Source organism: Elephas maximus, chromosome 4 (assembly GCF_024166365.1).
Source record: "Elephas maximus indicus isolate mEleMax1 chromosome 4, mEleMax1 primary haplotype, whole genome shotgun sequence".
In the NCBI taxonomy this organism is placed as follows: Eukaryota; Metazoa; Chordata; class Mammalia; order Proboscidea; family Elephantidae; genus Elephas; species Elephas maximus.
In genome coordinates this window covers 36,866,334-36,892,333 of record NC_064822.1, presented here as the reverse complement: position 1 = coordinate 36,892,333, position 26,000 = coordinate 36,866,334, and the positions used below count along the sequence as shown (strand labels likewise).

At 36.0% G+C, this 26,000-nt stretch overlaps 1 protein-coding gene across 1 annotated transcript in view; it reads left to right on the top strand.

The window, feature by feature from the left end:
• The window catches only part of MALRD1 (MAM and LDL receptor class A domain containing 1), a 958,969-nt gene that overhangs the window by 612,703 nt on the left and 320,266 nt on the right, over positions 1–26,000 (top strand). Inside the window, exon 29 of the mRNA XM_049881884.1 lies at positions 7,513–7,696. Coding sequence (XP_049737841.1) covers positions 7,513–7,696 — 184 coding nt within the window. The remainder of the gene's footprint in view (positions 1–7,512; positions 7,697–26,000) is intronic.

Sequence of the window (26,000 nt, the reverse complement as noted above, 5' to 3'; positions counted from 1 at the left end):
AGTAGAAGTGTTTATAGGGTTTGCAAGGTTGGGACATTTCAGAAGCAGACTGCCAGGCCTTACTTCCAAGGCAAGGAGCCCTGGAGGCTGCTAACCAAAAGGTTGGCATTTAGAACCCACCCAGTGGCTCTACATGAAAGACCTGGTAATCTGCTTCTGTAAAGATTACACCCTAGAAAACCTTATTGGGCAGTTCTGCTCTGTCACATGGTATCGTTATGAGTTGAAATCGACTCAATGGCACCTAACAACAACAATTTTGGAGGCAGCCTGGGGGAGTTTGAATTTCCAACCTTTTGGTTGGCAGTCTAGTACTTAACCTTTTGTGTCACAGGGGACTCCTTATTTGAATACAGATTCTATTTATATCTCCTGTCTTTCCCTCACAATCTTCCGTTCTTCGCATTTTTACTCTATGAGAATGTGAACAATGAACATCACTATAATATCAATAACTAATGTTAGGTACTTTGTTAACAGTACCTCTTTTAATTCTCACAACAATTCTGTGAGATAGATGCATTTATTTTCCATTTTATAGATGAAGTAACTGCTGGTGAGAGGCAGTGCTCAGGTTTTAACCCAGCAGTCTGACTCCAGAGCCTGGGGGCTCATCACTATTCCACAGACAGTATTTTGAGATAATAGCTCTAGAAGTCTCAATTCTATTCTTCAGTTCAGCTATTAGTTGTTTTTTTCTTTTTTTCAGAGATCATTACTCATTAAACTTCCTTAAGTTTTTTTTTTTTTTTTAATGATTTCAAGAGCACCTCTCTCTTTGCTGTTAAATACACCCCAACAGGAGTCCTTCATCTGATGTCTCTTCCCAGCTACTGAGTCATTTTGAATGGCAGGTGATTTTTCTTTGTACTCACCAGACCCACCAGCGCAGACAGAGAGGCAAACCGTTTTTGTAGATTGCAGTGTCAGTCGTGGTTCCTGCAAAAGGCTCTACAAGATCCATTTCATATCCTCCTGAACCCAAAGACTTCGGCATGGGTAGAATCCATGCAAGTTCCACTTGGAGGGCTGTACTTTTCCTTTAACCTCATGGCTGTTTGTCCTCCTAGTTATGTCTCTCCAGCAGGGAACAATGAAAGTGCAGAAGTCATGAATATTTACTTAAGATGTTAATTTTCTGAGAATTTCTCACAGGTTGCCCTTATAAACTGTCTACAGGTTAAATTTATGTTTGTGATCATTTTTGTTTCTTTTTAAAGTTACATAAAACAACCACAATTATGTCCATTGTTTAACATTGTTCTGGAAGACCAAAGCAATTTAAAAGTAAATAACAAGAGAGGAGGAAAAATACTACCAAGAAACAAATAAAACCTACATGATTAGGAGACACTATGATGGTCTAATTAGAAATTCCAATACCATTAATTGAAAAAAAATTAGTAAAACTATTTAGTGTCCAGCACATTAGCCAAAGACACTAAAAAATATAAAAATAATTGATGGTTTATTTTAAATTTATTTTATTTCTTTTTATCCCCATTTCCCTCCCCCTCATAAGCAACTGTTGTAAAGTTTATCCTTTGGTTATATGTATTTCATAATATGTGTACTATTATTTTGAATATATTTTAATTTCTTAAAAAGCCAGTGTGTCATAACTTTTATTCTGTTTATTACTTTTTTCCTTCATGATCCATTTTCATTTTGATGCAAACAAACATTTAGTCACCCATTCAGTTGGTTCCTACTGCTACAAAATCCTCCCTGGAGTGTACTCGTCACAATTTACCAAGCACCCCTGAACTGCCTCACTGTCAACCAGCCTGAGCATCTGTTTCATGTTTCTTCCTCTACAAATTGTCTGTAAATATGCTTTTGTATCTTTCCCCTTTTCTGTCATTCTTTTGTTGACCTTCAGGACTTTTTATATTCCACTTGCAAATCTTAGAATTTATCTGTTTAGTATTTCTTATTACTTTTCTTTGCATGACCCAAAAGGGAAAAACTGGTACAAAGTATGACTACAAACACACTGCAAAAACAAATTTACCGTGTATAAGCAAAGGTTTTTTAAGCAAAGGATTAGTATGCATACAACATAAGAAAAAAATTCAAAGTTATAAGAAAGGTTAAATATAAGGAAAGACATTATTTCTTTAGTTTCTGTGATTTATCCAGTTTGTATAAATGACTAGTTTTTCTTATTGTTAGTGTGATTAATCAGTTTTCTTGTTTATTGCCTCAAAATATTGAGTCGAACATCCATATGCTTCAGGAGTTAAATCCTTGGGCAGTGGCAAAGACATGAGTTAGAAGTGAAAGATTTTTTTCTTCCTCAGTTTAGAAGGAACTGAAATCAGAAAATTAATGAAGTAAATAATTAAAGCAACTATATATGGAACACAATTTGAGAATTACTATATAATTGTCTTTTAAAAAGTTGCTTAGTTAAGTCTTTGTACCTGCATACATCTGCGTTGGGGAGGTATACAATACAGTGACTAAAAGGAAGAGAACCAGCTCCAGAATTCCTGAGTTTGAATCCCTCTGACTTTTGGCAAATCACTGAATGCTCTGTACTTTGGATTTCTCATAGGCAAAATAAGGTTAATAATAGCAATGTCCTCATAGATCTGTTATGATTCTTAAAAGAATTTCATGAACATTTATAACTTTGCCTGACTTATGGTAAATAATAAATATCACTTGTCTTACCCACTGTCAACACTGTGTTCATTCAGAATCTCAGTCTCTTGTTCACGGCCTCCCTATGGTTTTCTCTCTCACCCACATCCTTACCCTGAATTTAACCTCAACCTCACTCTGCCTCCCTGCTATAACCTATACTCCATAATGTGCTCTCTCTGTGACTGTAATACTAGCTTTCTAAAAATCCTTAAATGTCAGTGGTGCAATGGTTAAATACTCAGCTGCTAATCAAAAAGTTGGTGGTTCCAGTGGTGAAAGACCTGGCCATCTGTTCCCATAAAGATCACAGTCTAGAAAAGCCTATGGGGAAGTTTTATTTTGTCTCACGGGGTCACTGTGAATCGAAAAACCCACTCGATGGCACCTAATCACGACATTACACAGTGTCCTGGATTGAATTGTGTCCCCCCAAAATATCTGTCAACTTGGCTGGGTGATGATTCCTGGTATTATATGATTGTCTACCATTTTGTCATTTGATGTGATTTCCCTATATGCTATAAATTCTATCACTATGATATAACAAGATGGATTAGTGGCAGTTATATTGATATGATCTACAAAATTAGATAGTGTCTTAAGCCAATCTCTTCTGAGATATAAAGGAGAGAAGTGAGCAGAGAGAACAGGGGAATCTCATACCACCAAGAAAGCAGTACTGGGAGCAGAGTCCTTTGGACCTGGGGTCCTGTGTGGAGAAGCTCCTAACCCTGAGGAACATTGAAGAGAATGCCTTCCCCTGGAGCTGACACCCTGAATTTGGACTTTTAACCTACTTTACTGTAAGGAAATAAATTTCTCTTTGTTAAAGCCATCCACTTTTGGTATTTCTGTTATAGCAGCACTAGATGACTAAGACACACAGTAACTTTGGATTCCTTAGTATAGCATACAAGATCCACCATGACTTCATTCTACGGTTCTCAGAATTGACAATATATCTAAAATACTTGTGGAGATATTTGTATGAAGTACAAATGTTTGGTACCCTTTCCAGCGATTCTGAGTCAACAGTTTGGGATGTGCCCTGGTATTTGTATTTCATTATTTTGTCTAGGGACTGTTGAGAACCACTGCTCTAGTGCTTGCTTTTCTTTCCGATTTTTATTTTTTCATATCTAGTTTGTTGTCCACACTGTCACTGGTAATCTTTTTGAAACACAAGCACTGTCACATGTAAAATCTATGTACCTCCCTCTCTCTTCATATATATATATGAAAAAAAATGAAGGTGTGTGTATATATATATACACACACACACACATACATATATACATGCACACAGAGTAATTTTATAATAATTTTTATGACTTTATATATTAGATTGCTACCTCCATAGTATAGGTTCCATGTCTTTTCACCTTACTATTCCTGGTGTCTATCATAGTATCTGAGGACCCTGGTTACACAGTGGTTAAAGCACTCATTTGCTAACCAAAATAGGTCAGAGGTTTGAACCTACCAGTGGCTTGCAGGAGAAAGATGTGGCAATCTGCTTCTGTAAATATTTATAGCCTTGTGTGGGGACCATGGTCTTGGGGAACATCTAGCTCAATTGTCATAACATAGTTTATAAAGAAAATGTTCTACATTTTACTTTGGTGAGTAGCATCTGGGGTCTTAAAAGCTTGTGAGTGGCCATCTAAGATACTCCACTGGTTTCACCTCGGTGGGAGCAAGGGAGAATGAAGAAAACTGAACACACAAAGGAAAGATTAGTCCAAAGGACTAGTGGACCACAAATATCACAGCCCTCACCAGACTGAGTCCAGAACAACTAGATGGTGCCAGGCTACCACCACTGACTGCTCTGACAGGGATCACAATAGAGGGTCCTGGACAGAGCTAGAGAAAAATGTAGAACAAAATTCTAACTCACAAAAAAAGACCAGACTTACTGGCCTGACAAAGACTGGAGAAACTTGAGTATGGCCCCTGGCACCCTTTTTAGTTCAGTAATGAAGTCACTCCTGAGGTTCACCCTTCACCCAAAGATTAGACATGCCTATAAAACAAAATGAGACTAAAGGGGCACACCAACCCAGGGGCAAGGACTAGAAGGCAGGAGAGGACAGGAAAGCTGGTAACAGGGAACCCGAGGTCAAGAAAGGAGAGTATTGACATGTCGTGGGGTTGGTAACCAATTTCACAAAACAATATGTGTACTAATTATTTAATGAGAAGCTAGTTTGTTCTGTAAGCCTTCATCTAAAGTACAATAATAAAAAAAATAAATTAAAAAAAAAAGGTTTATAGCCTTGAAAACCCTATGGGGCAGTTCTACTCTGTTTTATAGGATTGTCAGAATCGACTCGATGGGAGTGGGTTTAGTATCTGACACTGTGTGAACATTGAATGTTTGCTGAACAAATGAATAACTGAGAGATAAGTAAAGAAATAAATCAACCCCCACTGCACAGTTGATGAATAGTTTTGATAATTATGGAATCAGTGTGGAACAATAGCAAATACATCAGAATGAGATTCTACAATTTCTACCATTAGGTTGATCAATGGTCAGTTCTCAAGAGAATAGCCCTCATTTTATTTTCCTACCACATAAAATGTCAATGAATACGTTATCCAAGTCTCTTTTTTATTAGAAGCCCAGTTGTAAGACTTAAGATATCGTTCACATTTTATTGATTGAAATGACCATACGATCTCCTTCAACGATATTTATTGAAAACTCTTTGGGGGCTTGGTATTACTAATGAGTGGTTCTATAAATTGCAGAGGCAGATTAATAGGAAAAATTAGTAAAATGAACTAAGTTTGTAAGTTGTCAGACTTTCATCAATATCCACACCTAGTATATTGCTAAGTGTTGGACAAAGTTCCCTTTAATCTTTAATTTAACTAACTGTTCCCTTGTTTCCAAATCACTAAGACATCTCTGAGAGTCAAAGACTAACCTTGAAAAGGACTTCTGTTCTCTAGTAATCGCAAAGATAAGAAATTCCATTAATGAGGTGTGAATTTCCCATCCCCTTTATGCATAAGTTACATGAATCTCTGGGTGTGAAAATCTGCTGTGTTTTGGACAGAATGTTGAAAGATCAAACTGTAGACTGTTGGTTGTTTTGCAGCGTTAATTTTAGAAGAACTAATAGCTAGTTCCTTTTTCTCCCTGTAACCACACAGAGAAAGAACCACTTGATCAAACATTAATGTCTCGCTCAGCAAAACAAGGTGCCAGTCATATTTATCAACATAAAACGTTCCCAGAAAAGCATAGAACTGTGAATGTGTAGCCCCTTTGGTTCCCCTCTTCAAACATTTCCTTTTTCTCATTTAACCTATATTCTTTAAAGTATCTGTTCATTTCACAGCTGTATGTTAAAAGCTGTTAGAACATCTAGTCTGGTTTTCCAGATGCTATTCCATGATATACTCTTGTCTATTGTAGTATTTAGAGTCCTAGTTGCACAATGGAAAACCTGGTGGCCCAGTGGTTAAGAGCTACAGATGCTAACCTAAAGGTCAGCAGTTTGAATCCACCAGGCAGTCCTTGGAAACTCTATGGGGCAGTTCTACTCTGTCCTATGGGGTCACTATGAGTCAGAATTAACGGCAACAGGTTTTTTTGTTTTGTTTTGTTTTTTGTGGCACAGTGGTTAAAGTGTTTGGCTGCTAACTAGTAGATTGGCAATTAGAACCCACCAGCTTCTCTGAGGGAGAAAGACGTGGTAGTCTGCTTCCTTAAAGATTTACTTGGAAACCCTATGGGGCAGTTCTACTCATAGGGTTGCTATGAGTTAGAAATGACTCAATGGCAGTGGGTTTGGGTTTTTTTGGTGTATTGTACTGTTTTAATTTTAAGCATATACAAAGTTTTCTGTGACTATATCATGGAAATATAATAATAGACCCTGAAATATTGTTTGTGCTAACCATAAACATAATGCTATATGTGTGTTGTGTGTAACCACACACAACACACATATATTCCATCCTCATGATTTGGTAATGCATCTAGTTCTCAAAACGGACTAGGCCCAGAATAGCAAACAACATTGTATATGATCAAAGCCTTGTCCTTGTGCTTAACTGGCTTATAGTCTGTTTTACTGTGGGTATCACTTTTATTTGATCATTGCTATTATGTTACTTGTCATGTCATGTCATGTTATATTATACTGGGGCTGTTTATGTGTTAGAATACTCTACTACTTGTAGAACCAAACAGGTATTCAGAAGAAGTATTTCTGTAAGTTTTTTGGAGTTTTTTTACCTTTCTAATAAAAAAATTTGGTATAGAAAGTTATAGTTGATGCTTATATCCATATCCCAATAGAATTTTGAGATCTGACTAATCTTAAAAATTATCTATCACTTTCTCTCTGTGCTCAGTTCACATTACAATCCCTTTATTCTTCGGAGATTAGTGACTTCTCCCACATATTCTTCCCTTTCGTCTCCTCCTTCTGTCAGTAATTTCAGCTCTTCATAGGGAGGTGCGATCTAACTAGCTAAAGAACATGAATAGAAGGTGGGAGGTATCCAGAGCTATAAACCCAGAGCCTCTGTAAACTGTTCTGATTCCATCAAATATCAAGAATTTTGTGTTCTTGAAAGACAGAATTTAACTGAATAGAGCACTTAGTAATAATGGTGTCTCTGAAAATACCAAGTGTATTTTCATCTGCTAATATTAATTTTGGGAAACACTTTAGAATATTAATAACCCTTGTGTTAGTAGGGTAAACAGTATCATGAATATTGTCAGAGGTAAAAAAAAAAAAATTGTTAGATTTCATTGGTCAAATGTTTCTGTTTTAAATGGTTTTTGTTTTGTTTCGGTGTTTATTTCCCTAAAGCAGACTTCTTTACTTTCAGACGGAGAAAGGACTATCAAAAATATGGCAAGAAAGTGACCAGAACCCCAGAGATCACTGGCAAAAGGCCATAATCCTGCTGGGAAAGTTAAGGAATTTCCAAGTCATATTTCAAGGTATCAGAACGAGAGATCTGGGAGGAGGAGCTGCAGTTGATGACATTGAATTTAAGAACTGCATGACTGGTAAGTTTCTGGAAAGCACTTCCGTTTGGAAGCACATTTATAATCTACGCTCCTTGTCTTTGTTACACGTTTATGAAATGTTTTACCACTATGTGTTCTGCACATACACAAAAATCAGATTAGAGATATCACGACTGTCAAACTTACAGTTACATATCATTTTAATACCTTTTCCATTCTTCAGTTTCACAAGTAACTCCTCTCTTCCTTCCATAACCTCTCCTTTCTACCATGTAGCTGTGTTCTCCTTTGGATTGATTTTGCAACACAATTTGAAGTGTAAGCCTAATATTTACATATGTTTAATTAAAATTAAAATGAAGCAGTAAAAAGGAGATAAAAGCTAACAATTAGTGGGTATATTAGAAATAAATTCAACCAGGTATAATTCAAGCAGACCTTGAATTGAGAGCTATGCTTGGGGAATTTAAAACGCTACTCTAGCAAGTGAACAGTAAATTTAAAAAAATGCGTTACCACTTCTCAGACTTCTAAATGCAAAACATAACTACACCTAGAATTTCTTTACAAAGCTGCCTAGAATAATGTAAAATATAATTTTAAATACATTTGTATAATTTTTCAGTCTGCAAAGTTTTCAGAGGAATTATTCCATTTGATTTTCAAAATAGCACTGCACGGTGTTTACTCCCAATGAAGTATATATGCTCTGTGGTTTTCTACACTGACTCTTTTGGCAGCAAGCCTCTGGGACTGAGCAGCTAAAGCAGAAAGCTATTTAATTTTATTGTCGCACTCATATTAAAATATCATTTCACTGAAGCAGTTCAAAAATGTGACTTTAGTTTTGGAGATGGTATAACATCTGTTCTTTTTCTGAGTAGTGCTGGTTCAAACGATTCTGTGTAGAAGTAAGTCCTTTAGAGTTTGACTTTCCCCTGTTTTTCCAGGAAAGGTAGGGGCTTTTGGCTACCTTATATATACTCAACTACTTTACATACGTTACATAAAATCAAAATTTGTGCACCTCAGATGATCTAGGGAGCACACAGCTATGTCAAGTAGGAGACAAGATTTGTCCTTGGAGTGTTTGGGAGAAAGTGCTTTGGAAAAAGAAAACGGACTTCTGAACATAGAGCCATGAGTAAAGAACCTCCGAAGTGAGAATGTGCCTTTAAAACCCTTTTCTGGTCAATTTTCCTAGTAATATGCTGAATTCCTCTTATGGTTGGTAACTCAATCTAGAAATGATCCTGGCAATTTGTAAAGGAAAAACTCTTGAACAGTTTCACTAAGGTCTTAGAAAGAAAGAAGCTTTTATTAATGAGAGAAATTCTTTTCCTCTCTAGGGAAGCAGAGGGATTTCTAGATGGGTTGATTCAGGAACAGACAGGAACTGAGTTACTCATTCCAGCTTTGCCAGCTTTCATGTCGAACTTTGCCCTGTTTCTTCTCCTTCTTATCTTAAAGTCCTGTGAGAATTAACATGATCATAATCCATTTTGTTCAACTCAATCCAACACTCAACTTACTGAGTAATACTTTAATATCTTTCCTTTAGTGACAAACTCTTTTTACTTCTACAATTCTTTCTACATCATCAAATAAAAGGCATTATGTGATCAATTGTAGTCAAATATGGTCAGTTGTATATAGAATATATTTTAGGAAAGAGTAGCCATTGGTTTTTAATAGCTCCAGCCTGCTATAAATAGCACAAACCAAACCCATCACTGAGGAGAGATTTGGCCTCATAGCAACCCTAAAGGTCAAAGTAGAACTGCCTCGTAGGGTTATCCAAGGAGCTCCTGGTGGCTTTGAACTGCCGACATTTTGGTTAGCAGCAGTAGCCCTTAACCACTATGCCACCAGAGTTTCCAATTGTTTTTAGATTTTCAAATTGTTTTTAGTCAAGATAGAAAGTTTTAGTGGAATATAACAAAGGCATTACGGAAAAATCCTTGGAAGAATTTGTATGAAACTATAGAGCAATGCTTTTTTTTTTAATCCTCTTAGTTTTGAATTAGATGCCAACAAATATCATTATTGTACTATACGAGTGAGGAGAAGGTACTTAGAGTATTAGTTCCCCTGAGTTGTTTCCTCCTATTGACTGTTTAGTAGAAGAGAATGTTAGACAAAATACCTAAAAATCAGAGTCGGAATCGACTGGATGGCAACGGATTTGTCTGGGGTTTTGTTTTGTTTTGTTTTGTTTTTGGAATAACATAGTGGTTTGAATAGAGTCTTGAGACAAACTAACTGGGTTTGGAATCTGGCTATGCCACTGACTACCTGGAATAAGTTTCTTCATTTCACTGTGCCTCAGTTTCCTCATCTATAAAATGGGGATGATAATAATAATACTTCCATTATAGATTTCTGTGAATATTAACTGTTTTAATACATGTTGAGTGTTTAGAAGCTTGGGCACATGTAAATGTATTTAAGTATGATATTTTGTTGTTATACCTTCATTGTTATTATTCACCATGTCATATTCTCAGACAATCCTTCTGTACCCTAAGTTAGGAAACCAACTTCAAATCATATGCAAAAAAGATCATCATAAAATTTATCATGGAATTGATGCTGTTCCCCATTTGAGATGAAGACTTAAAATTTTTCTTAATGTCTATTTCTCTGTTACATCCTGCCTTCATTTTGAATTATCATTTGAGAATTATCCTGAAATTTTCTACTTTCTCTCAGATCTCTTGAGAATGACATTATAGTGCATACATGAATACAGGATGTTAAGATCTAGAGAAAAATTGTTATTTTCAGAAAATATTCCAGTTTGTTTTTACGAAGATGATCTCTTCAAAGCTTCTTTATACAGAATGATATCTGCATTTCATCAAATGTTAGGTGGTTTCTGGATTCTATTTCTTATAAAAAATCAAATAATAAATGTATCCCATAACAAATACTACTTTTTATGGAACAGCTAATAGATGAATATATTTCTTTTCCCCTAAATTATGCTGATTTGTAGATGATTAATGTTCATATCATGAAATGCCTCATAAAATGCCTTACACAAAGAAAAGGTTTATATTTCTATTGAATGAAAAATAAATTAGCGATAACCAAAACAAACTCACTAATTCAAAATATCAATATCACACCATTTCAAGTCAATTATATATAAAGCTGACATAATATTATTAACTTTAAGACCATTTTTTCCAGCAGTCATTTTATATCAGAATTATATCAAAATCTTTCTTTTGTTTTTTTAAGATTTTCTTCTATTTGATGCTATTCAGATTCTCAATCAACATTTTTTTATTGAACCTACATATACAACTGATAAATAATAGCATGTGATTCAAGAAAGTGAAATATTAAACAGGTATACAATATTTTTATGTAAATAACACACACCTTTTGTTTGTTTTCCAGCCATGCCCTCCCCCGCCACAAGATATTTTCATAAGCGCCACTATGTTAATTTTTTTACATGTTGCTGTAAAAAAATTTAGCATAGTCCACTTACAAAAATATGTTGCAGGGTAGAGGGTGCAGCTGGCAAAGTAATGGAAAAGGCCCATTATCTGTGTAGAAATACAGTAGATGATTACATTATTAATTATAAGTATTTATAAATGTCATGGATGCTGTGATATTGGTGCTGGAAAGAAAGAAAAGAAACTTTTTTAGTATAATTTTTATTCTCCATGTTGTGAAAATAGCCAGAGTCATGAAGCAATCCCTCCTGGCCTTTCCCAATAACAGATAACTCTCTGCTCCTTAAAAGGAGCCACTGTCTTGATTTGTAAGATTATGGATTAATTTTGATTATATTTAAACTTTGTATTTGTAAGACTTATTTATACTGTTTCATATAGCAGCAGTTTATCCATTGTCATTGCAGTATAGTGTTTTACTGAATGGAAATAGCATTGTTACCCATTGTATTGACCTTGGGATAAAAAAAAAGAATAGTTTCTAGGTTTTTACTAGTATGATAATGCTGCCATACATACTCTTCCGTATACCTTTTCCTGCACGTATCTGAACACTTCTGTTGTTTATTATTAGCAATTTTAATATTATTAACAATTGCTGGGTCACTGGATATGCGTATGTTCACATTCAGTGCATATTGCCAGTTTTTCAGAGCAGCTGAATCACCTTACCTCCCCAAAGCAGCATACGAGAGTTCCGGTTGTTCTGCTCTCTTGCCAATTTTTGGTATTATAAATACATTAAATTTTAGCCTTTCTGGTTAGTGTAAAGTAGTATCTCACTGTGGTTTTAATTTGCATTTCCTTGATAACTAATGAAGTTAGGCATTTGACAACAGCAGCTTTACTTAGTTCCTGCTCAAGCACTCATTTGTTCCATTGGTTTGTGTTTCTTTTCCTTATTGAGATTTGAAGGCTAATTCATGTGTTATGGTACATGCCCTTTGCAAGTTATATTTATTTCAAAGATCTTTTCCACTCTGTGGTGGCTTGCTTTTTTATTCTATTAGTAGTGATTTCAGATGAACAGATATTATTAATTTCAATGAAGTTTCATGTATCAATCTTCACCTTTAATGTTATTGCATTTTTTCTTATTTAGAAAGAAAAAACATTGCTTATCAAGATATGATAAAGGTATCAAAAAAAAATTTTTTTTTTAATTCTCCTGTTACCTTTTGCAATTAATCTACAATAGCCTGGGAATTGCTTTTTTATGTGTAACAAAATATGGATCAATTTTAATTTTTTCTGTTGATACTCAATTGAGCCAGCACCACTTACTGAAAAGACTTCCTTTGACATTACTCTGTAGTGGTATGTTTGTCATAAAGCAATTTTCCATATGTGCATTGTTTCTGGACAGTATTTTGTTAGTCTCTTTGTCTATGCTTGCACAAATACTGCATTTTGTAATGCCTGGTGACACAACAGTTAAGTGCATGGTTGCTAATCAAAAGATCTGCAGTTCGAAGCCCCCAGCCGCTCTGCAGGAGACAAGACTCGGCAATCTGCTCCTGTAAACGTTACAGCATAGGAAACTCAATGGGGCAGTTCTACTCTGTTATGTAGGGTCATTATGACTCACAATCAACTCAATGGCACACAACAACAACAACAACAAAAACATAACTTTATAATATGTTTTGACATTTAATACAGTGAATAATCCCACCATTTTGTTCATCTTCAGTATTATCTTGGTTTTGTTTTACTTTTTGCATTTTCATGTTAACTGTGGAATCAGTTGGTCAATTTTTACAAAATAATAAACTTCCAGGGCATTGATTAGGACTGTATTGAATCTACAGGACAATTTTGGGAGAACTGACATCTTAACAATATTAAGCCTTCCAATCCATGAATGTGGTATATCTTTCCATTTTCTTAAATATATAATACTGATTTAATAATAAGTAAATAATCTCTGCTTAGAAGTAATTTACATTATAGGTGTTTGTCATAAAACCTATTGTAAATAAGATCTTTAAGTTTTATTTCTAATTGTGTGTGAGTTTTATAAAAATGTAAGTTTTGGATATTAAATTTGTATCCAGTGATCTTGCTAAATTCACTTAATAATGCTATTAGTTTATTTGTACATTCTTTGGATATTTTTCTAATCACAAAGATACAGTCTGTAAATAAAAATTTTTCTAATTCTTAGATCTTGTTAGTTTAGTGAATTATATTGATTAATTTTTAAATACTAAATTGACATTTAATTCCTCTGTAGAGCCCAGTTGAGTCATGAAATATGATATTTAATGGAAAAAGAAGTTAGGGGGCTTGAGAATGGCAGCTAAAATTGGGGAGGTTTCACCCACTTTAAGAGTGCATGAGTCCAAGAGGTCCGCAGTAAGACCTGAGGGGCTGGAGTAGTCTGGACTCTGATTCTCGTAACTTACCTACCAGAATTCCCTTTCCTGGCAGAGTACCACAGTTAAAAAAAGAAAAACAAAGAAACAAAACACTGTTGGGAGTGGAATCAAAATTGAATAAGGACAATTGAAGGAAAGAGAAGATTCAGATCAAATTGATGGAAGAGAATAGAGCCACAGAACTCAAAATGTAGACTATTTGTTTTGAATATTTATATAGACTCTCTTAAAGGCTTGATGCTAATTATGTAATTTTGATCACATCGTTTTAGACCTGCAGTTTTCTCATTTATAAAGTAACAGGATCAAAATAGATGATCTCTTAGATTTTTCTCTGATTCTTTGACTTAACTCTGGGGTCTATGCTTTAAAATAAAATTCAGAATCACTGTGGAAAAAACTTTAAAATTGACCGAAAGTGAAAATAAGGAAAGGTAGAGGATATAAATTATATATATGATATACATATATGTATATGTCTGTATATAGAGAGAGAAAAAGAGAGGGAAATCTACTTTACCAGCAAATAAGAAAGCTATTTGAGCTTCATAGTTTCTCACTTTCCATTTCATTTTAATAAATTATACAAAAAAAACATAGTAAATGGAAAACATAAAGTTAAAGGGTTTTTTTTTTTTTTGCATTCTGAGTACAGTATGACACAGTCTTCAATTATTATTAAATATATTGTAATTTTCTGAAAAGAAAAATAAAGCAAAATAATGGCCTAGTCTTTGGTCTGTCCAGAGACACTCTAAGAAGCTTATTTTTGGATGTGCTAATAAGGAATCAAACTAACATATTCATAGAAAAATAAGTGACAGCTTTAGAATTTGATATTTTTCTTTTTTTATTCAAATGTTGGTTCAAAAATGGTTTGTAAGAAAATCTTATAAAATGCAACGACTATTCAATAGAACAGGGAAGTAAGATACAAATAAAAAAAAAAGGTACAAATAGGAAAGGAATATTCCATCATTATAATTATAAAAGTGCCAGGACTAAATGGTTATTTGATTTCCAGTCAGAATACTATTTATCTAAGTACAGTATTAAAACTAAGGGGCATATATGTAAGTGGTTAAAAACCCAGCTCTGGAGCAAGACAAAACAAAACCCAAACCCACTGCCACTGGGTTAATTCGGACTCATAGCGACCCTATAGGACAGAGTGGAACTGCACCATGGAGTTTCCAAGGAGCGCCTGGCAGATTCGAACTGCCGACCTTTTGGTTAGCAGCCACAGCACTTAGCCACTATGCCACCAGGGTTTCCATTTAAATCCTAACTTAGATGTTTTCTATCTGCTATGTGGTTGTACACAAGTTACTTAATCTTCCTTTGCCCCATTTTTCTCTTCTATGAAGTGATAATAATAACTTCTTTTTCATAGAGTTTTTAATCAGAATTAAATCTTTAATTTTATAAATTTTATAAAATTTACTTTATACAAGGTGCTTTGAACAATGCATGTAATATAGGAAGGACTGAATATCTGTTGGCAAAAAAGTATAGGTGAACAACAGCAAAAGGCTTTTCATTATTTCAGGCATAACACTTTTTAAATCAACATTTCAGATTTGATCCAGTTCAGCATGTTCAGCAAACATTTATCGATGTCTGGTCTGTGGAAATCTCTATGCAGTGTACTGTGCACACCTCCTCAAGCAGAACTGAAATGTGTGCATTAGACAATGTTTGGCTTTTTTGATACCTTGGGACTAAAATAAGAGAGTAATGAAACTTATTCAATCTATGTGCTGAGCAAATAATCCAAGAAGCTGGACTATATGAAGAACACAGCATAAAGATTGGAAGAGGACTCATTAACAACCTGTGTTATGCAGATGACACAAACTTGCTTGCTGAAAATGAAGAGGACTTGAAGCACTCACTGAGGAAGATCAAAAACCACAGCCTTCAGTATGGATTACACGTCAACACAAAGAAAACAAAAATCTTCACAACTGGACCAATAAGCAACATCGTGATAAATGGGGAAAATATTGAAGTTTTCAGGAATTTCATTTTACTTGAATCTGCAATCAATGCCCATGGAAGCAGCAGTCAACATATGAAATGACACATTTCATTGGGCAGATCTGCTGCAAGAGATCTCTTTAAAGTGTTAAAAACAAAGATGTCACTTTGAGAATGAAGGTGTGCCTGACCCAAGCCATGATATTTTCAACTGCCTCATATGCGTGAGAAAGCTGGGCAATGAATAAGGAAGACTAAAGAAGAACTGATGCCTTTGAATTATGGTGTTGGCTAAGAATACTAAGTGTACCATGGACTGCCAGAATAATGAACAAATCGATCTTGGAAGAAGTACAGCCAGAAGGCTCCTTAGAAGCAAGAATGGCGTGACTTTGTCTCATGCACTTTGGACTTGTTATGAGGAGGGAGCAGTCCCTGGAGAAGGACATCATGCTTGGTACAGTAGAGCGTCAGCAAAAAAGAGCAAGACTCTCAAGGAGATGAATTGACACAGTGGCTGCAACAGTGGGCTGAAATACAGCAACGGTTGTGCAGATGGCACAGGACTGGGAAGTGTTTAGTTCTGTTGCACACAGGGTTACTGTGAGTCGGAACAAAATGCATGGCACCTAACAACGATAACAACAGAATAAAAGAAGCCAGTGCTATTATAATTTTAGATATCTAGTACATTTTCTTCACAGATAACCTGAAAAGACTTTGTTTTTTATTATAACCACTTTCACACCTTTCATTTTCTCTCTTAAAAACTGCATACATGACTCCTAAGTATCCTTTAAACAGCAATTGATCTAGAGTGAAAAATAGTGCCTTGATGATAACGATTTTCAGTGCAGCACCACTCTGGATTCAAACTGAACTTGGGAGATCACAAAACAGTGAAACAGTGATTGCTGTATATAAAGTTCAGGAATAAATAAATCTGTAAACAGGACCCTGTAGAGTTTGACTTTAAAGCTTACCTTCTTGACTTAGCTTAAATGAAAATCTGTATTTCTGCTCAACATGTGCGTATTCCAAGTGTTGCTCTCAAACCTGAAAATTTCCTTTTAATGTAAATATTGCCAACAAAGCTAAAAAGAAAAAATTTATACGTATGAAAGGAATATGGTTCTGAATAGAAAAAAATAATAAACACCTTACTGTAATTAGTAATTATGAGTAGTTTTATTTTTAATAGCTAATCATTAGATAATATGTGTTGTTGTTAGCTGCCATCCAGTATGTCCCTAACCCATGACAACCCCATGCACAATGACAACACAATGGAAAGAAACCCTGCCTAGTCCTGTACTGTTCCTGTGATTGGCTGCACTACAGACAGTTATGATTCATCAAGTTTTCACTGGTGATTTTCAGAAGTAGGTTGCCAGGCCTTTCTTCCTGGCCTATCTTAGTCTAGAAGCTCTGCTGAAACCTGTTCAGCATCATAGCAACATACAAGCCTCCGCTGACAGACAGGTGGCAGCTGCACATAAAGTGCATTGACCAGGGATCAAAACTGGTTCTCCTTCAAAGAAGGCAAGAATTCTACTACTGTGCCACCACAGTCCCCTAAATAATATGTAAAAACAAACAAACAAACCCATTGCCGTTGGGTCAATTCTGACTCATAGTGACCCTATAGAACAGAGTAAAACTGCCCCATAGGGTTTCCAAGGCTGTAATCTTTGTGAGAGCAGACTGTGACATCTTTCTCCCGTGGAAAGGCTGGTGTTTTCCAACCATCAATTTTCAGTTAGCAGCCAAGCGCTTAACTGCTGCGCCACCAGGGTTTCTAGGCAGACTAATAAAAAAACAAACCCATTGCTGTGGAGTCGATTTTGACTCATAGTGACCCTATAGGACAGAGTAGAGCTGCCCCATAGGGTTTCCAAGGAGCAGCTGGTGAATTCAAACTGCTGACCTATTGGTTAGCAGCCAAGCTCTTAACCACTGCTCCACCAGGGTTCTAGACAGTCTAATAGAGACCATGCATTCAATTATGCTATGTAAGAGTGAAAATTCAAAACAGAGCAATTCCCTGCCCTCACTGAGCTACAGAATTACTTTATTTTGTGCTTCAGAGTTTTTTTCAATAAAAAAATAAAGGCAGGGAGAAAATAGGAAATAAGCCTTATCTACCACATTAATGATATTCTGTCCTTCCAGCCCTTGCCAAATAGGCAAATACCAGCCTCTTTGCTGGCTTTCATTGCCTCGGGTTGGGTCTGATAATTTGCTAAAACAACTCACAGAACTCACAGAGACTACCTATACTTACAGTTACCCATTTATTATAACCGGAAAGGATGCATCAGTTAAGGTCTAGGAGAGTTCCAGGTACAAGGTGTCCATTGTTCCCAGGGGCATGCCACACCCTGCCCTGTACATGGATGTTCTCACCAATACAGGAAGTCCCAAAGAGGAAGCTCCAAGGTTCAAAGTACCTTCGTCATTAGGACCTCTGTGCATATGCATGTCTGGGACCTTAATGCATAGTTATGGCTGATCCCACGAATGAACATGCATGATTGACTGCATCCTGCCCTCCTCCTTTCCTGACGTTTGCTACCAGGGTGGGGTAGCAAACAGACAGCCACTATTCCTCTACACACTTTTAAGAGTTGGCTGGCTATTTTAGAAAATAGAGACACCTTGATTGCTAGGGAATTCCAAGAGCTGTAATTAGGAACCAGAGACTAAGGCCAAACTACGTTCTTTGTCCCCCATATCTACAAATACTAGAAAATGTGAACCAGCGCTAACACAGAGCAGTTTCTTTATGTATGTGTATATGACTATTTTTATTTCAGGTTTCCTTATGAACCACAGTGCACCTTTTGTACTAACATTTTCTGCCAAGAAATAATTAGTTATTTCTTGGTAAACACACTGTTTATGTCAGAACCAATATATACATTCAAATTAAACTTTGTCCTTCAAATTAAACTTTACCTATCGGTTGGGTGAAATGCCCAGTGCTTCTCAAGTGGAAGGATACTCTTATTTGAAGTAAATATTTTACATTTCTGCAAATATCTTCAGTTGATTAAAAAAGCATCAAGATCTTGTTTAAAAAATATTTTGTTGTAACTAATATATATTCTGATTATATTTCTTCTAACAATTTATATTCAATATCAATAGTATATCCACGTATAAGTGCATGTCTTACTAAATAAAGCCATTTGTTGTTGTTGTAGTTAGCTGCTGTTGAGGCGGCCCCCAACTCTTGGCAACCCCATGTGTTATAGAGTACGATTGCTCCATAGGATTTTCTTGACTATAATCTTTTACGGAAACAGATTGCCAAACCTCTTCTTCTGCACAGCCAGTGAGTGGGCTCTAACCACCAACCTTTAGGTTATTGGATGATCACAAACCACTTGCACCACCAGGATTCCTAAATAAAATAATATATATTCATACAAAAAATAATAATTTTGACTTTTCACTTAAGTAAAGGTAACTGCTTATGTGGATCATAATAAATTATAGATAACATTGCAAAGAATGGGAATTCCAGAGCACTTAATTGTGCTCATGTTGAACCTCTACATAGACCAAGAGGCAGTAATTCAAACAGAACAAGGGGATACTGTGTGGTTTAAAATCAGGCAAGGGGTGCATGTGGGTTATATCCTTTCACCTTACTTATGCAATCTGTATACTGAGCAAATAATCTGAGAAGTTAGACTATATGAAGAAGAAGGTGGCATCAGGATTGGAGGAAGACTCACTAACAACCTGTGATATGCAAATGACACAACCTTGCTTGCTGAAAGTGAAGAAGACTTGAAGCACTTACTGACGAAGATCAAAGACTACAGCTCATGTTGAGAATTACACCTCAATGTAAAAACAGACAAAAAAAACTCCAACCATGTTGCAGGGTAGAAATCTCAGGTTCTGTTCGGCATGACTCATCTCAGCCAATAAATGAGAGACTGAGGTGGAAGAGTAGAAAGTCGCCATTATTTCATTGACAAGAAAAAGAGCAGTCAGGGTTGCTGCCACCAAGACTGCTCAGTGAGTGTGAGGGGAAAGGTTATTTTTAAGGGGTTTACAAGTAGGAAGTTCATACAAGTTGCATCAACAATATTCTTAATCATACTACACAGGTGCAATGGGGTTTACATATAACTTCATGCATCGCATATTCAGAAAATGGCAGTTAAACTCCTCCCAGAGATGGAGAGGTTACTATGCATGATGTATTTAATTAGCTAAAAGGTTATCCTGAATGTCAACGTGGCACCTAAACTGGTTTCCACCAATTCCCTCTAGTTTTGGGACAGCAGTTAAGGAGAGGGGAACCAGGATTCTAATGTAAAGCTACAAGGCATGCCAAGCAAGCTGCTTGAAGTAGTGGAATTTTCAGCAGCCTGGGGACCTCTGTCTTAACTGGCCCAATAAGCAACATCATGATAAATTGCTTATCTCTCTTGGAAGAAATATAGCCAGGAACTCCTTAGAAGCAAGGATGGTGAGACTTTGTCTCACATATATTGGACACGTTACCAGGAGGAACCAGTCCCTGGAGAAGGACATCATGCTTGGTAAACTAGAGGGTTAGTGAGAGAGAAGATGCTCAAAGAGATGGATTGACACAATGACTGCAACAAGGGGCTCAAGCATAGCAACAATTTTGAGGGTGGTGCAGTACAGGGCAGTGTTTTGTTCTGATGTACATAGAGTTACTGTGAGCCAGAATAAATTCGACTGCACCTAACAATATCAAAAGTACCTGATTTCTATTGATTCAAAAATTTTGATTCTTCATCAAAAGGGAAGAATGGTGATATTGACAGCATTGATAGATAAATACTACAATTTTTTTTTCATTCATCACCGTCTGTGGTAGAGATATTACTGTTTGCAAAAGATCAGTTTTCTCTCCAATGTCTCCCACACCCTTTGAGTTACTTGGATTGTTGTGACAACAATCAGGGCAATGGTTTGTAAGGAAATAGCATGGTCTGTGAGGAATGCTTTCAACTTCCAGGTGAAAGCATTCAAAAGTTTGTGTGCAACCTCCAGCTCTCCCTTCCCCTGCTATGGTAAGGGAGGCCTCTTATCCAGATGGTGTTTCTATATCTGCCTTACCATTGAGTCTGTATAGGAAAGCCCTTCAGTCAACTTGTTCTGGATGTGTAGAGTGAGTGAGAAAAAAACAATTGGTGTTTTAACTAGCACACCACGCAATATTACATGAAAACCAGACCCACTGCCATTGAGTCATTTCTGACTCATAGCAACCCTATAGGACAGAGTAGAACTGTCGCATAGGGTTTCCAAGGAACAGCTGGTGGATTCGAACTGCTGACCTTAACCACCTTAACCACCCCACCACCAGCTCACCACAATATTACATAGGGGAACATTATTTCCATTAGACTTATTATAGAGTTATACCGTGTGTATGTAGAGTTATACTTGACATTGGGCTGTCAAATACTGTAATCTTGGAAGCAAATGCACTTATTGACTTTAATGTCACACGATGAAATTGGGGCTGCTTAATAAATGAGCAAAAACAAATCACAACCAAGTTATTGATATGTTACAGGATTTGAAAACTGAAGATGTAATATACAAGTGTATTTACCTTGTAGGTTCTGATTATCTAAACATATTAAGAAAGAACTTCCAGCAGCCTTGGCTCTAACCTTGTAGAGAAAACAGCCATGAAAGTAAAGTTGACATAGAACAAAGTTCAGAACCAAGAGATGGAGAGAGTACTTGTAGCATCAATACTCTACTCCCAGACATTGCCAGCCATACCCCTTCCTTTCCTTTATTGCTTGAATTGATTTGAGTCAGGGTTCAGGAGAGAGGCCTCATTGCCATGGTCAACCAACTACATTATTTTTCATTAAGGGTTACAGCTAAGTTATTTGTTTCTTGCAGAATCAGGAAATAGATTCTTATCCCTAGTCCCATGCATGTATTTTGAATAAGAGGACTATGTGATTGATGTTATTATATCTTTAATCAGCCATTTTAAATTTTAAAAATTAAAGTCATGGGTATATCTAATTAACATTGCATTCAAGCAAATCATTTGTTACATAACTGGAAAATATCAGATATTAATTTACCTTTCTTTTAAAATGAGAAAATTCGTGTTTCATTGTCTAATAGGTCTACATTTGAGGATGTAATTTTAATCATATAATTAAATTAAATAATATAATGAATGTGATTTCACTTGATTATAATCCAAGCACAATGATGTAACTTCATTTATTCATAATGTTAAGGGAAAATAATGACTTGAGCAGACATTTTAGCAAAGCTTAAATGGCCCTTGAAATATTCCTAAATTCAAATTAAGGCTGCTGCAGATCTGAATGCTAACATTATCCTCCATTCATGTAATTTTTAATTACAATTTGTTTCAATTACAATGAATATTTCCACCCTTATTATCTGGGTCAGTAAGACCATTGCATAGAATATTTGTGATATATGGTATTTCAATTTTATCTGAACTGTATTTTACTGATTATTTTCTGTTCAAAATGAATAGTAATGTTTACCAATAACACCTCCACTTTTGGAAGTCTTATTGGTAAACATATGTATGATATATACATATGTATTTATTTTCCATTGAACAGTTGAAAGATATGCTCTTCAGCTGTGAAACATTAGTACAAATAATGTAAGATATACAAGCCGCAGAGTCCTGGTGTTTTAGTGGTTAAGAGATCAGCTGCTAACCGAAAGATCAGCAGTTCAAATCCACCAGCAGCTCCTTGGAAACCCTATGGGGCAGTTCTACTCTGTCTTATAGGGTCCCTATGAGTCAGAATTGACTCAACGACAACAGGTTTTTTGGGTTTTGGATACTTGCCACAGATGTACTTAAAATTAGAGCATATGGAACTCAAAAACATATATATCCAGTTGATGAAACTTGTTGCTATTATAGAGAACAAAACCATTCAGTCCTTAAAATAAGCTTAGGAGGATTTAGTCAATAAAAAAAAAAAAAGGTACATTTGAATGCAGAGAGACACTGGTTCATATAAGTGAAGACTGATGACTCCAGCAAGAGAGCTTCTAACAAGAACAGATTCAGTTCAAGGAACAAAGAAATTGTAACAAAGTTGTTTGGTTATTCTTTGATTGAGGTCACAAGAAGAGGGTGGGTTAGGATAGGGGAATGGATTTCTATTGGAAAATCAGGTATAGAGTTTTACAGTGATTGATTTTAGGGGCTAATTACAGAGGTTTTCAGTCATAGTCACATATCCTTGGTGGGTGAGGATCATAAAAAAATCACTGGTTGATGTTAAGCAGCTCTAACTAGCTGTCTCGGGGATTTGTGATAATCATTCAGTACAAGCATTGCATTTCCCAGAAACAGCTTGTTAAAACAAAATTATTTTAAATTGTCTGGGAAACTTCAGCTAATGCTAGCTCCTGGACCCTTTCAAAACAATTTTTTGTATTATATCCTTGTCATAAGGAAACATTTCTTAGGTCCACTTCACACAAGAAGACACCTGTGTCAAGATTCCCTTCCTTAGAGTGTATTTGTTTTACTCCTGGCTTGACCGAAGAGTGAAACTCCCTTAGTTCTTAGCAATTAAAAAGCCAAATTGCAGGTGCCTGTGAAAAATCTGGGTTGGCTCTGCTGAAAGCAGCCAGGCAAATAACAAGTTCTGGGCAGGCATGTAAATTCAGGGAGTTTTATTCAGCAAAAACTGAGTTTAATTCAGCCATTTAGTCCTGGCCAAAAGGGCTGCATGAACTTCTCCTTTATACCATTGAGTCAATTCCAACTCATAGCAACCCTATAGGACAGAGTAGAACTGTCCCATAGGGTTTCCATGGCTGTAATCTTTACAGAAGCAGATTGCTGCATCTTTCTACTGCAGAACCGCTGGTGGGTTTGAACCACTGACCTTTTGGTTAGCAGCCAAGCACTTAACCACTGTGCCGCCAGAGCTCCTTGTATCTAGTTGAAGCAAACATTAAAAAAAAAGGATACAGTAATATTTGTGGGTATTTATACATGCAAAAATATTAATCATGCAAAAAATTAATCCAGTACTAGAAATCCATTTTCTTGTTTATTATATTTAGACACATGAACATATACACAGACATTTTTACTATAACACAATATATGACTTTCTGAAAAGCCTCATATTTAAAAAAAATATACAAGAAAAGAAAAGGGCTATAGGAAAATAGGGTTGGGACAAGCCAGTATAATCATAGGTAACTTAGTTATACAGCACTAACATAAACAATAGCAACCATAATAAAAATACTAGCACTGTTTAAAACATCTTAAATTCTTAATAAATAAGGGCCCTTTACAGTGAATGTATTACCTCACCTAAGGAAAAGGTGGTATGTGGGAGGAAAAGAATCTTAATGGGAGGGTGGTATAAGGACATTTAACACCCTTGGATTATGGAGATAAGGGAAACATGTCCAAAGACCACGGAAAATCATGTAATGAATAAGTACTTCCCACCAAGAGTAACCAGAGCCAAGAATACTGAGGGAAGCTCATACTGAGCAGTACTGGGTTCCTCTGTGCTCAGCTGTGTTACAGTACTTAGCTTTCATTTGCTATTTCTTGGTGGCATAGAACATTACTATGGTGGGAAAAATCATGTATGAATCAACACATCTTCTGTGTTATACTGGCCTAATTCTCCCATTTATCAGTTGCAAATAAACTTGATCATTTTACAGAAACGTGCATTAGGTAAGTAGCAAGCAAGACAGTAGAAGAAAACTACATACTGAACGCCTAATGGGTGCAAGGTCGTAGTGGACCAAACACATATATGATCTCTTTTAAGGAGAAAATAAGGATGTATGAGCAGAATGTTTCTTGAAGGATTTGAACAAAATTACTCACTTAGATGTCTGGAGTGTTGCCACAGAGAAGTTGGAAAATGAAGAGTTTTAAGTTGTTGATTAAAAGGTCAGGAAGGAGTTCAGGCAAGGAAACCAAGAGTGGTTTGGATTTCTTTCCACTAGCTTACTTTTTAGTCTTTATATATTCTCATGATAATTTCTGGGAAATATCTATGTTAATTATGTACTTAATTGTCAATAACATCAAATGTAGAGGAAGTTTATTTAAGGATACAAGGAATTTCAAGAAACCTAAGATCATGAAATTCAATCAATCTTCAGGAAGCTATTAAAACCAGGAATTGAAAAGGGAGAGGAACTTAAGTTGCACTCTTTCTGTGCCTCTTGTTTCTTTTAACTGCTTCTCTCTGCACATCTATTACTTTTGCCTGCCTGTGTGGAATCAGCTTTCTCTGGTTTACTGTATATGTGCTTCTGAATTCACCACAGCATTCAAGAGGCAAGCCACATTGTCGCAGAAGTGTTTAGATATATTTAAAAATTCTCAGGTAAAGGACTCTTAATTGACTTACCATGGGTAAAATGACCACCCTCAGGCCAGTTAACTGTAGTTAGATAGCAGGGACATGCTCTATTACCATAGCTACTGCGACCCCATCTTGGTGACCATATGAATGGAGGCAGTTATCAGGGGAAGCTAGGTAAACAAGTTCCACTATAAGCTCATTGAAAATATATCCTTAGAACATTATATCATTCATTCAACAGATATTAATAGAATACCTCATACAAACCAATATTGAGGACGTTGTACATAGGAGTTATGCCAGTACGTGACTACTCCAATGGTCTAGGTAAAAAGTAATGAATTGTACCAGAGTAGTGGCAATGAGAATAGACGGGAAGAGGGGTGTATGAAATATTGTGAGAAAGATGATAGTTCAGGATGACTGCTTTAGCTCCAATCATTATGTCTACTTTCCAGCCAGCAGTAAAAAATAAGGCAAAGAAAGAAGCAGAGAGCATATACTAGCTGTCTTTTAAAAGGTTTCCTGGAAGCTGTTGTTCATCAATTCCACTTATAACTAGTTTGCCAAAATTTAGTCACATAGCCAAATCATAAGGGAATCCAGGAAATGTGTTTCTTCATTATTAAGCTTCATTATTAAGGAAGAGAGAGAAAATGGATACTTGCGCAGTGAACTAATAATAGCCTATAACAAATTCCTAGTAGGTAATTTCTGAGAAGCTGGACTGTATGCATCAGGATTGGAGGAAGACTCAATAACAATCTACAATATGCAGACGACATAACCTTGCTTGCTGAAACTGAAGAGGACTTGAAGCACTTACTGATGAAGATCAAAGATTACAGCCTTCGGTATGCATTATACCTCGACATAAAGAAAACTGAAATCCTCACAACTGGACCAATAAGCAATGTCAGGATAAATGGGGAAAATATTGAAGTTGTGAAAGATTTCATTTTACTTGGATCTAAAACCAATGCCCATGGAAGCAGCAGTCAAAAAATCAAATGAAGTATTGCACTGGGCATATCTGCTGCAAAAGACCTCTTTAAAGTATTAAAAAGCAAAGATGTCGCTTTGAGCCCTAAGGCGCACCTGACCCAAGCCATGGTATTTTCAGTTGTCT